This window comes from Salmo salar, chromosome 23, assembly GCF_965601325.2.
Source record: "Salmo salar chromosome 23, fSalSal1, whole genome shotgun sequence".
Lineage (NCBI taxonomy): Eukaryota > Metazoa > Chordata > Actinopteri > Salmoniformes > Salmonidae > Salmo > Salmo salar.
In genome coordinates this window covers 33,174,340-33,187,874 of record NC_138313.1, presented here as the reverse complement: position 1 = coordinate 33,187,874, position 13,535 = coordinate 33,174,340, and the positions used below count along the sequence as shown (strand labels likewise).

Below are 13,535 nucleotides of genomic sequence, written 5' to 3'. Positions count from 1 at the left end.
TGGGGCGGTGTGTCACAGCATCATCGGATTGAGCTTGTCGTCATTGCAGGCAATCTCAATGCTGTGCGTTACAGGGAAGACATCCGCCTCCCTCATGTGGTACCTTTCCTGCAGGCTCATCCTGACATGGCCCTCCAGCCATACTGCTCGTTCTGTGCGTGATTTCCTGCAAGACAGGAATGTCAGTGTTCTGCCATGGCCAGCGAAGAGCCAGGATCTCAATCCCACGTCTGGGACCTGTTGGATCGGAGGGTGAGGGCTAGGGCCATTCCCCCCAGAAATGTCCAGGAACTTGCAGGTGCTTTGGTGGAAGAGTGGGGTAACATCTCATAGCAAGAACTGGCAAATCTGGTGCAGTCCATGAAGAGGAGATGCACTGCAGTACTTAATGCAGCTGGTGGCCACACCGGATACTGACCGTTACTTTTGATTTTGACACCCCCCCCCCCCCTTGTTCAGGGACACATTCCATTTCTGTTAGTCACGTCTGTGGAACTTGTTCAGTTTATGTCTCAGTTGTTGAATCTTGTTATATTCATACAAATAGCAGGTGACAGTGCGAGGACGTTTCTTTTTTGCTGAGTTTACTATTTCAGTAGCACATCTTAGAGTGATGGACTGTGCCATCCCCACAGCCTCCACAATGGATCAGTCCAATCAGACAGGTCTCTTGTACACAATGATTATTACCATTTGTTTTTGCAACTTGCTCGACTAAAGAACAGCCTATCGACCAAACAATCGACTAAACGGGATCAGCCCTAATTTTAACAGCGGCCAAGTAGACTACTGTGGCTTTCATAATAATGTAGGCCTACCAGAGTGGCCTACCATAAAAAACAATGCAGAAAATCCATCCCACAACATTTTAACATGGAAGTAGCTGTTCTATCCTTCAGCCTACATTATCAGCCAATGTGTGGTGTTCAATGAAGGCCTACATTCCATGAGACTTTTGAAAAAACATGCAGGGTTTGACATGAACCTGTCTATCCACTTGTCCTTCAGACAAGGTGGTGACTGAAAATGTATTGTGTTTGATGCAAGAAACCACAACTAAATGAAATGCATTATTCACATACCATCATCATAATCATCACTATAGCGTCTACGACAAAATGTATGCTACTCTGCGTATTGGCTACTTAGTTTATTCAAGCCTGTCTAGAAATACAACAATGCCCTTTTAATAAGACAAAAAAGCTCGACTCGCTTTTCAAAGATGTCTAGAAATGTACACGTTATGTGCTCTTGTAGGAAGCAACCACTCCCCTATTGCTGACTACAAATGAGCTATAACTGGGCTAATAACTCACCAACTAGCAAAGAAAATGAACAAATGTGCACCCGTGGCTAACATGGAGGCTTTGTTTTGATCTCAAAACAAGTGCATCTACTCCTGACCGCTCGTGCCTGTCAATGCAATAGAATCCTACTCCGACGCGCTCTGCAAAATCTCCTGCATAGTTAGTTTTGCATTAAGGTTGGGTGATATTTGGGTAGACCACTACGATATGTTACTCCAAAGATAACTATCATCGTTTTGCTCTGTTAATGACTAGATCGTTCCAGACTGTGCAATTCTTGTGCTTATTCTCATTAAATAATATTAGCATGGTATGTTGCATTGAAAGTGGATAATATGAAGTTGATTCGATTACAATTCCCACAGTAGAGGGAAACGTTGATAGTACTGTTAACAGGGACAAGTGTTACAAGTTCAATCTCATACTTCTCTGCTCGGGCTGGAATTCCTTCTATACGGCAGTCCCGAGTTAAGGAACATGCGGATGCCTTGGAGCAGGTGCGAAGGCTTGTCTGGCTGGCTTTAGGACCATGGAGAGTGCAGCTGCATTAACTGAAACCTGAATAGTGCGAGGTTGAAGATGGATAGCTAACTGCTGTTTGACAGGAAAGTAAAACGATTGTTTTTAATCCCAGCGCTCAGCTAGTGTAAAGCAGCTAATTGTTGTGTGGCATGCGTTTGTCCTAAAGTGTTACGCATCCCTTATCGACTGAGTTGAATGAAGCTACAGCAGCCAAAGTGATGATGTCTTGAATAATTTTTGCTGTTCTCCAAATCATATTTTAAAGCTGAAATCCTTAGTTGCTACATCAAAAAAAAGTATAAATGAATTACAGATACACCCCTTGATTCTTGATGAATATGAGCTTAGTTCAACTGTCGTATCCCATCAGAACCCAAAATATACGATTATTTTACGACAATGTTTATAAACAACGTAAATGTAAACAAACACCGTATAGCCTCAAAACATGGCTAAAACTATCATTTTGATTTCATGAAAGGTCAGTCCTTGCATCCATAGCCGTCTATGAATTTGAATGGTTACATTTCTCCAGGCCCATCCATCAGCTTTTTAGCAAACCTAAGGCGGGGAGCCCATTTTTTATTGTTTCAATTGCGGTGACTAGCTTTAAAACTTTTAAATTGTATAGAAATGCAGATTTCACAACATTTCTTGGGGGGGGGGGGGAAGAAACCACTGAACTTGAATATTTTCCCCATGTTAATTTTCAAATGAATTTATTTTAATAAATTAGGGCAGATACAAATTAACACAATGCATACATTTTCAAAGCTATTTGTGATACCCCATGGCCACCCATGACTGGTTCTTGGTCCCCCTTGGCCACCCCATAAAAAAATGTATAGAAAGCCCCTGCCTATGTGACTGACTTGACTAACCTGTTGCAGGAGGCTGTCAAGAGAGTCTTTGTCGAAGGGCAAGAGGCCGTCCTTCTGCAGGCGCAGGATGAGCTCCGGCTTCCTATAGGGCTTGAGGGCCAGCAGGTGGGTGAGGCGCTCCCTCAGGGGCCTCTGCTGCGCCGTGCTCTTCTTCCCCGTGCTGCTGGAGATTATGACAGGCCGCGACGTCCGCCGCGACGGAGCGATGTCAGACAGGCCAGGTGCTGGTTTCCGGATCTGCACCTTCTTACCTGAGAAAAGAAAAGCAACATTGTTGTGTGTAAGAAAGGTTGAGCCTTTGTGACATCTAACCATGTATGGTTGGGGTTGTAATGAGAAGTTCTAGGGCCATCTGAAGTTCTATTCAACAGAGAAAAGCAAACACTCCTATCAGGGTGAACTTTATGAGAGAACCTAAGTTGTCTATAAATTTACCACAGTACAAACAGTTGAACAAGCTGCTTCCTGGCAAAACAGCCACATTAATCAGACATCTGTGAACCTGTGATGGTGTTTGTGGTGACTGGGCAGTTAGTTGGTTCGTTTGAGTCAGAGACGTAACTGTGTGAAGCTCTGAGCACCTAACCATCCGGCCAGCCCATTGGGCCCCACACAGGGAACCATGAGCATGCAATTATCCCTACGCTGTGAGCTCAGCCATTTTCACCAGAATTAAGGTCATACGGAGATAGAGTGTGACTAAGGCACAGCTTGGGACTGAAAATAAATTAAACCACACCGTTTCTGACTTCCTCTCCAACAAGTCAATTACAGCGCATCCTAGAAGCTTAATAAAAAATAAAAAAACAGCAATGCATAACAGAGATTATGGTGTTTCAGTTCTAGATACACTTCTACTTTGTTTCTGTTCAGGGCTACTATGGTCTTTACTGAAGTGCAACAGAAACAGTTTCAGTATGCAGCACTCCTGAGACTAGTAAAAAGCCCAGTCTGATGTTCACTTTAAGCAGCCATGCTTGTCTCTGTGTGTGCGCGCGCGTGTGTTTTCAGTGTGGAAATACAATCTCTAGACTGGAGGCGGCTAGGATAGGAGGCTAAAACTGCCACTGGACAGGGCCTCACTAGGAGGACGAAGGGCTGCTTGACTGATGCGGAAATAACACCATATTGAATTATAGCCTAGCTGATGAGCCTGCCACTGCTCTGGCTCACTGTCGCGAGACCCAAACACACCCTAATACGAGACGGCTCACCATCAGCATTCACCCTGAATGTGAACCGACATGAGGGAAAGTGTCACAAAACAAACAGGAATGAAAAACCTCTTTCTAATACAGTATGCATATATCCTAGACAGGGCTACAGGCCTTTTAAATTAGTAGCCTATGTTCTGTTTGACTGAGCTGGTTCTGACCGAAGGCCCTTACCACAGCTGAGTGTAAAGCGTAATGACGAAGGGCCTTACCCACGTATCTCCCCCCAGGCTTGATGACGATCGCACCCCTGCTGCGGGTCTCCTCCTCTGCCTGAGCCATGCTTTGCCTGGCCTTCTGATAGGAGTCGTCTGTGGCACACACAGTGATCTTGTCCTGGATCCCACCCAGGCAGTCCAGCTGAATGCTCCCTTCACTGGGACAACGGAGGAGAGGGTTACACAGAAACAAAGACCAACAGGTCAACTCACTCCCACGCTTGGGGAGATTCTCTTAGCTTCCCTACAAAAAGGTACAAACTTTTAACTTTGAGTAGACACATCCAAATGGCATTAGCTTACAGTTTGAGGAACATGTAACAAAAAGACACTAAATCATTGCTTTTATTGCAAAAAAAATAAAATAAAGACTTGAGGAAGTTTTTTTTAATGTAACAATTTTCTGTCTTAGCCTTTCCTTATGCTGCCCAACGCACCTTGCTGTGCTAATATTCATGACATACCACTGCATAGAGTGCACCATCATTTGATTGTCTATTCAACTGTGGATTCCCACATTATCAAACCAATGTTGCATCAAATCCTATTCTTTCCTGGTTTTCCCTGTCTTTGATTCCTCCTCACGTTGACGACGGTTTGGCAGGGGATATAACGAAATTGGCAGCCCTCAGTGGCTCTGCCCCGGGTTTATAGCGGAATTAGAGGCTCATGAGGATCCAGGTCGATGGGTGAACTCCAGCCGACCCAGTCTCTCATTAGAAATAGTTGAGGACATGGGTGTTAAACTAGACAGTCAGAGCCGGGAGTCAGTTCCTCTCCTTCCACCTCAATACGCAGACATCTGGCCCAATTGAATTAATGTGCTCAACATTTGTCTTTGATCAGACGGAGGCAAATAGGACAGAAAGCACACTTGAGAACAGATGGCACTCACTCTGCACCAAAGCCTGTGATCAGGAAGTTCTCCTCCAAACATTTTTCAGAACTCTCCTAATCCAGTTCAGCTCTTAACCATGTTAACAAACTTCTCCGTATGCAAACAGTTACTCAATTTAGCCTGTCCAAATAGACTTTTTCAAACCTACTGACAGAGTGGAGTCATGGTAGCTTCATTCAACAGTGTCAACTGTGTTAGCATGCATCAATGCTTATTATGCGTGTATATGAGTGATGAATGTCTCATATGTCAAAGAGAGGATGAGGCCAGTGCCTCTGTGCTCACTCACCTGGTGATGTACTGCTGAATGCAGTCGAAACTTCCCTGTGGGTTGTCTCTACCAACATTGGACAAGTAGAAAGTAAACGTCCGCAGCTCATTCGGATTTTCCGACCGTGGTATTGAGATTTTCTGTGGACGGAGGAGAACATTATAAATCAATGGCTGACATTCTTCCCGAGAGTGCATTTAAATGATCAATATAGGAAAGGTCATCCATAATCTATTCAATCCAATACATCCAGTAGCTGATGTCACAGATTTAGAGAACAAATCTAACAGTGTTATTTGCTGAACGTCTCACTCACACACAACCCCCCCCCCCCCGGTGCACTTCCAGATACAGTAAAACCACTCACCACAACCATGTAACTTATGAGCAATATAGTTTACTGCACACACAAACATATGGGTGAGTAGTACTAGGCCTCAGTAGAATAGGGATTCAAGTAAATTCTAGAAATTAAACCTCAAATCTACAACGTTGTTTGAATCCCTTGGAGCATGCCCCAGGCCCACCAGGTGTTCTGACATGTTCAGTGAATAAAGCTGTATAGCCAACAACAGCATTACAACAGTAAACCCACTCGCCACCCTGTAACTTATGAGCGACATACATGTAACTGCCAAAATAAAGGAACCCCCCAGCATAGTGTCAGTAGGGCGTTTGGGACACCAAATCCCGAACAGCTTAAATGCACCTTGGGATAGATTCTACATGTGTTTGGAACAATTTTTGGAGGGATGCAACACCATTCTGCCACGAGAAATTCCATCATTTGGTGTTTTGTTTATGGTGGAAAACGCTGTTTCAGGCACCGCTCCAGAATTGTTCAATTGGGTTGAGATCTGATGGCCGACACACACACACCCTTTGAGACCCCTCTTTCAAAGTCAGATCTCTTCTTCTAGCCATGGTAGCCCAAATAATGGGCAACTGGGAATTTTTATACATGAAGCACGATGGGATGTTAATTAACTCAGGAACCACATCTGTGTAGATGCGCCTGCTTTCAATATACTTAGTATCCCTCTATTACTCAAGTGTTTCCTTTATTTTGGCAGTTACCTGTATGTGTACTGTAAAAACAAATGCACAGTATAGGTAGGTGTCTATCATGCTGGCATGGTGACGATGTGGGAGGATGATGAGTAACAGGGTGAGGCTTGAGGCTAAAAGATGGGGATGCATAGCTGAGCTAGGCTAGTCCACAAGTCCCCACTGATATGTGACATTCTGCTTGTTTAACTGGTAATGTAAGTAAATGTAACAAGCAGTGAATCGTTACTCATAGGTATTTCTGAAGTAGTCACGCCTATTTGGCCATAATTGCTCTACTGCTCCCACGTTACAGGTGTTGCTTCTAGGCAAACTTGGGAATGAGTGAAATTACCGCCTAGACTACTACCGAAACGCTGAGGCCTCTTAATCACAGGGTTCGTAGCTGGCCCACACATCTGTTGGACTTTGTTTTTAAAGAGGGAAAATAATTAGCCAAACAGTGGGTTGCTTTTAAGAGACCCATGTGATGCAGATGTTGGGTTTTCTTGTAAAACAGATCCCGATTCCAGTATCACTATAGACAGGTGTTGGTTGAGCTGTCAGAGTTCAGTTTTCAGTGAAACACCCAGTAAATATTTTTCAAGCAACAGTGAGTAAGGTTAAACTGGCAGCGAGAGGTTGGAGAAATGAAGACCGATTTTAAAGCCATACGCCTCCCTCTCTTACAATGGAAAACAAATTCTAGAATTAGGGCCTTGGACTCCCATGAGGATTTTTTTGGGGTTTGTTTTGTTTTTTAAACCTACGCCTGCTGGGGTAGAGGGTAGTTGGGTATGTGAGCAAGTCTGACTTGTCTAACAGGAGTGGAGCTCCAGGCTTGAGAGAAGAACAGAGTGTTGGCTGGGGTAGAGCAAGGCATGGCCAGGGGAGAGGGCGGTGTTGTTGGGAGTTCTGGCAGGCTTGCTGAGCAGGCTGACCCCTGGCTTGGTCTGTTGGCTCCCTGCAGTGTTGGAGAGCTGTGACCCACTGCTCCTCTAACACACTGGGGCTGATATACTCAAAGACCGCCATCTCGGTCTCTCTCCCTCTCGCGCTAGCAGCCCAGCTCGGTTTACCCAAGGTCCTAACACGTGTGGAGCCTGCAGGTGGCCAACTATAAATAAACACTGGGCTCTCGGTTATGTGAGACGCTCAGCCTCAGCTCCAGTACAAACCTGCCTTTTATGCCCCACATGAAGAGATCTAGCCTTTCACAGTGCGGCGTTATCAACCCATTGCCTTGTGTGTTTATAAGAAACTCTGAATGGGATTAGACCCATTATTGTAATGTCCAATTGAGGTAGCCTGGATATTACAATAATCTTACTTCACAAGAAGAAAACAAACAGGACAATGATCATGCTTCCTCATTCAAACATTCCGCTGAATATGATCGATTCACCACTTCCTGATCATGCTTCCTCATTCAAAAGTTCCGCTGAATATCATCAATTCACCACTTCCGGATAACTGAGGTGACTGCAGATGTGCACACCAGACACCCCTCATCAGTAAGAGTATGTCGATCTCACACACACACAATTTACAAGGGTAGTGAGTGTGTGTGTAACCTGCGATGATTAAGAGGCAGTGGGACTCACTGGAAGGCAAAGGAGGGGTGAGTCAGTCTGACACAGTACAGGATTACAGAGTCGGGCCCCAGCTGTGAATGTGGGCTGATTGAGGCTCCACGCAACAGATGCCCTGATCCCACTGCAGGCAGGCCGGGGCCAACCAACCAACAGTAATGCTGCAGCAATGGGCTACTGCTTGTGCCTACTGGCAGTTATCTATGGACACTGGAACTTCACACAGACGTTACAGTCAGGTGGTGAATTACTACCCTCTCAAAAATACTTTATCCACATGAAAACCAGCGAACCTCAAACCCACACTACATCTAGCCATAACCAACCAGACAGGTCGGAAGCAGCCTTCTCTCAGAGGAAATGCCAAGCCAAAATGATGCATTTTATTACCAAAACATGCACTCAAATGAGAAACAGGGAGCATGGAAAGAGGGGTAGTCCATCCTCAACAAAAAGCTGAATGAACAGCACACTCCAGCGCACCCTCTCCACCAGACAGACATGGTCACCCACCCTACCATCTGAAAAGCAAATGGATTTTAACAGCCATTTCCAACCCCCTTTTCTCTCTGCCTCCAGCTCTCTTCATATTTTGCACAGTCCTGCAAACAAAGCCTCTTTTCAGGCCAGGGGCACTGGAGAGGACTGCCCCTTCACAGCAGCTCCTCCTTAGCTGTAATTAATGAAACAGCTGAGGGAGAGGCCGTGCAAAGCAGGGGGCATTCATTGCTGGCACAAGCCTGTCCTCCTCGCCAAATACAGCCAGACATACAGCCTGAGGAACACTGACACACACACACAGTCGTTCACCCACACAGGATGTTTACCATCCCTGGCCTGTTTACCTTTCCTGACTATTCTTTGAGCTGGTTCTATTATGCCACCTTGACCCTGGAAGTGACTGAATGAAAGCTCTGCCAATATGAATGAATGTAAATGCTATGGTCACACTGAGCAGCCAACACATCATTTAGCAGCTTTCCCCCTCACGCCCCCGCTCTCATTAGCATTCCGGTGAACTAATAGAACAGGTTCCTATCCAGCCCAGCCATTAAACACATGCATAATTCAGCACTTCAAACACCCAGTAAAAACACCATATTTTCTAACCATCTGATCTCTCAAGTTGATGGGAGCAATTACTGATACCTCCCGCTAGAAGCATGAATTGGGGGGGGGGGCAGGCATCCGATGGAGATTTAACTACCATATGAAAAACGCAGACGCTTTAAACACTTTACAGCTTTATCAAAATATTAGACTGAGGGTTTCAAGTTTTAATGTCATGTGTACAAGTACAGTGAAATGCCTTTATTGCTAGCACTAAACCCAATGATGCAGAAATCAATATCAATGTACTAAAAATAACATAAGGTAGAACAAAAACACAAAAATAAGAACACGAGAAGTAAGCTATATACAGGGTCAGTTCCAATACCATATTTACAAATGGTTAATTAAGACAAAGACATGGTCGTGCATTGCTTCAAATGAGAGAAAAGACTGTTCAAAACGTTTAAAGCACAATCCAATGGCCACTGAAACCTCTCACTTTGTAACCACGTTAGACACTGGATCGCATGTGACCCACCTACCTTCTGTACACGGTAGTGTTCAGACAGCTCGCTTAGCTTTAGCTTATCTAGGTCTAAACAGTACTGATTATCCAAACAATAGAAATTAGACACGTTAGCAACATGTGGCACCGCTCCAGTTTATGTTCTGATGTCTGAAATGAAAACAAATCTAAATCTACACCGTCAACACTTCAGTGTAAATGTCACTAACAAACTGAATCACATTAGTGAGGGCTTGTTTGATGGAGAGATGTTGGACCAGCAGCGTTAAACGTCTGGAATGCATACAGTGCTGCTCATACTGAGAATGACAATGCTCACCTTACAGAAAATATATATTTTTTCCTACGGGCTAATTTGTACAGACTGATGCTGTCCATACTAGAAGAGCATGTGATGGGACTTGTCTGGGTCGTGTGTCCAGACAAGTTCCTTGTCTCTCACATGGACAGAACTTGTGTCTGTCTGTCCACCCTGTGAGGGGAATATCTAGGCCTGATAGTACAGCTGCACCCCTCTGCTCAGTGCAGATGTAATTGTAGCCACGCATGTCGCTGCCAAAATATGACAGGAAATCTAATCCTGCCAGTCACTCGCAGACAACACAGCTCACTGCAGCTACAGAGGCCGTCTAGTCAGTACTTGGTTATACACACACAGAACACAGTCTGAGTTAATGCTTTACCGATAGAAAAATGTAGTCTGTGGTGCAAACTCATTTGCAGACAGTGATCACATAATTTTACTGCAAAATATAAAGAGTTGTTATAACTTCAAATGCACTTACCCCTTGGTTTCCAGTAAATCGGATCAGCGGTTGTGAAGACAGGTCCTGAGAGAGATAGAGGACAAATAAACACAGTCACATTGAAAACCAATCCTACTGAACAAGTGGATTTAATGGGTCAAACCTCATAGATCCTGCTTGGTGGGCAAAAAAAGAGGACTGTTCAGTAAAGCCCATTCAGGAGACAGGCACATTAAACAGTATAAACACTGTGCATTACAATTGAAATCTAACCACATCCAAATGACCACCGGATTATCATGATGAATCTTTAACTAGTCTAAATGTACAGAAACCAGATAAGTAATCTGGATAATCTAGCTGTCCTTTATGATGGGACTAATCTGTCAAGCAGCGTCCCCTGTTACTGCTGTGTGAAAGGTGAGGAAGTAGTCGTTCTCCCATATGCATACTACTCACAGCGGACCACTGCTTGCATGGAACTTTTTACAAATTGTCCTGTTTGGATGAGGTGAAAGCCTTCTGTATTTCACATCAAGCACTCAGTTTAGAGTTTTTTTTCGAAATTGCCTCGCTGTGCTGCTCCAACGAGCCTCCCTAAAATGTCAAGGTCTTGCCATCGCTCATCATATTAAAATATTGTCTTTAGAGGGTGACAGGATAGAAATGCAAAGCAAGCAGCAGGCCATCCACGTCAATCAGCTGCGCTCCCTTCCCTGTTTTCATATTTCACCTACATAGGCACACAGGCAGACAAAAAAACCCACATACACAGGCATTTCCTGCAAAACAATCTGCACACATAAAAAGAAGCATGCCAGTTGCGCTGCAGTAAAATAAATGTGGTGTCCTCATTTGTTTTTCATCACTCAGGCTATTCAGTGCAACGGCAAGCAGTTGGTACACTGCCAGCCAATCAGAATGGTGTTCCTGGTGCTGACATTTTTGTTGTTGATATGTTCCACTGTTAGCAGCCACCAGATGAGGCTCAGATAAATATGGTGAAGTTATGGGGGACAAACATTCAATAAATCAAAACTAGATGTTTGCAAAGCACTTGCATAAAATCAGATGAGCAATGAGCATACGACTTGCCTGATCAATGTACTCAACAGCACAGCCAATCATATTAATTGCATAATGACACAGGCAGACTATTCACACAACTGAGTTGTGTGAATAGCCATGTGAATTACCTCACCAAAAGCCTAACAAAAAACAAAAAAAACTAGTTGTGACCAAATATTTGTTCTGAGTAAAATAACTTTGGTAAATAACTGGTACATAAACTTTTATCCATAGCACTGAGGTTACAAGCCTTACCGTGTCCGAATGTGTGGGAGAAAAATAAGATGGTTTAAGAACAGACGCTGGTGTTGAACTCAAAACAAGTTACCCTTTTCACCTAAGGTAAACCTTTAAACCTATTACACAATGGGTTACACTGCTAAAGAAGCCATGGTCTGCAGTACAGCAGACCACTGGGCACATCAGCGTCGAGCTTACTCTATCAAGTCAAGCAGACATAGCAATAAACACACCACTACTGAACAAACCATTGATTGCATGATAGGAGACTATACAGGAGCAGAACATGATTTACTTGAACAAATCAAAAGTTATGTCACATGCGCCGAATACAACAGGTGTAGACCTTACCGTGAAATGCTTACTTACAAGCCCTTATTTACTAAAATATTTACTAAATAAACTAAAGTTGAAAATATAATAAAAAGGGACACAAAACAATGAGGCTACATGTAGGTAGGGGGACATTGACTATGCATAGATAACAAACAGGGAGTAGCAGCAGTTTAAAGGGGGGGGGGGGGGGGGGGGGGGTCAAAGCAAATAGTCCGGGTGGCCATTTGATTAATTGTTCAGCAGTCTTATGGCTTGGAGGTAGAAGCTGTTAAGGAGCCTTTTAGTCCTTGACTTAGCACTCCAATACCACTTGCAGTGTGGTAGCAGAAAGAAGTCTACGACTTAGGAGACTGGAGTCTTGGAACAATTTTTGGGGCTTTCCTCTGACACCACCTAGTATATAGGTCCTGGATGGCAGGAAGCTTGGCCTGGGCTGTACGCACTACCCTCTGCAGCGCCTTACAGGATGCCAAGCAATTGCTGGCTAGTCTAGGAGACTAAGCACAACATGTTTTCCACTAATCATAGCCAAGCTTCAATAAGTAGGAACATGCCTGACAACTCTGACAAGCAATAGAGGAAGTCCCTCTGGTTTCCTTCCTCATTGACACTTCTGGAGATCACATGTGAACCAGGAAGAGAGGCTAGCCTGCCCGGAGCATAGAAGAGCCTTTGGAAAGATTACAGTGACGCTGCCATTGAGCAGATGGTGGCACTGCAGAACATCCAACGACTGACACTGTGCCCACTCACACCGGCAGCTGTGAACATGGCAGATTGTGAACAGGGTAGCCCCTGGTCTGTGGACTTTCCCATTACCCAATGTAAAATACAGGTTGTAGTTCTGTGAATTTCTTTGCGGTCAGAAAGTGTTTCTTTAATCATGGATGACATTTTGACACAAAGGTCATTTGTGTGTTCAGCCACATCCGTATTATAGGGGAGATTGCGTCCAGAGTTAAGTGCGCATAATCAAACGCAATTCCCTTTATGCACCTTTTTCGCCACGTCTATTCTGACCTTAAACTTAAGCATGAGATTAGCATGCTTTTCACCGGCTATTTGTTTTGGGTGGAGATCAAAGTATTTAAGGTATGGCGGAGGTGTCTACAGATGAAACGTATTCTGACCTTGACTTAATTCCCTTCATAATTCCACCACCTTCACGCACAATGAATAAGGTCGACCGTCAGTTATACCAACATACATTTATAACTGTCACTTTAGTTGTAGTTTCCTTACATTTTGCATTATTCCATTACAATGTTAGTTTACCTTTCTTTCCTCTGTCAAGTTTGTGGGGTTGTTCTCAAATCAAAACGTGTAAAAAAGGAATACATTTCCTAAGTCTGAAACAGGTAAGTAAGGTGCTAACTGGCTGAAGTCACTTTATATGATGAATGCAATTTGGCAAAAAGACGACAAAGCACAATGTATCAAAACCAATTGTGACTGGACGATTTGGACTGGAATACGTGACGCAACGTGAGAATTTCAATTTCACAAGTAATTCCGAATCCCATACAGTCATTGGAACATGCATGTAAAATTTCAGAGCAACAGAATAGAGATCTTTTCCCATGCGTTCCTCAGTACAACCCTGGCCTTTACTGGCT

At 44.0% G+C, this 13,535-nt stretch overlaps 1 protein-coding gene across 1 annotated transcript in view; it reads right to left on the bottom strand.

Annotated features, from left to right (window-relative positions):
• ell (elongation factor RNA polymerase II) overlaps positions 1 to 13,535 on the bottom strand; it is a 46,204-nt gene that overhangs the window by 12,602 nt on the left and 20,067 nt on the right. The window contains exons 2-5 of the mRNA XM_014169746.3: positions 10,315 to 10,359; positions 5,330 to 5,451; positions 4,137 to 4,300; positions 2,711 to 2,961 (exon numbers count right to left, since the gene is read on the bottom strand). Of these exons, the coding sequence (XP_014025221.1) occupies positions 2,711 to 2,961; positions 4,137 to 4,300; positions 5,330 to 5,451; positions 10,315 to 10,359 (582 nt within the window). The remainder of the gene's footprint in view (positions 1 to 2,710; positions 2,962 to 4,136; positions 4,301 to 5,329; positions 5,452 to 10,314; positions 10,360 to 13,535) is intronic.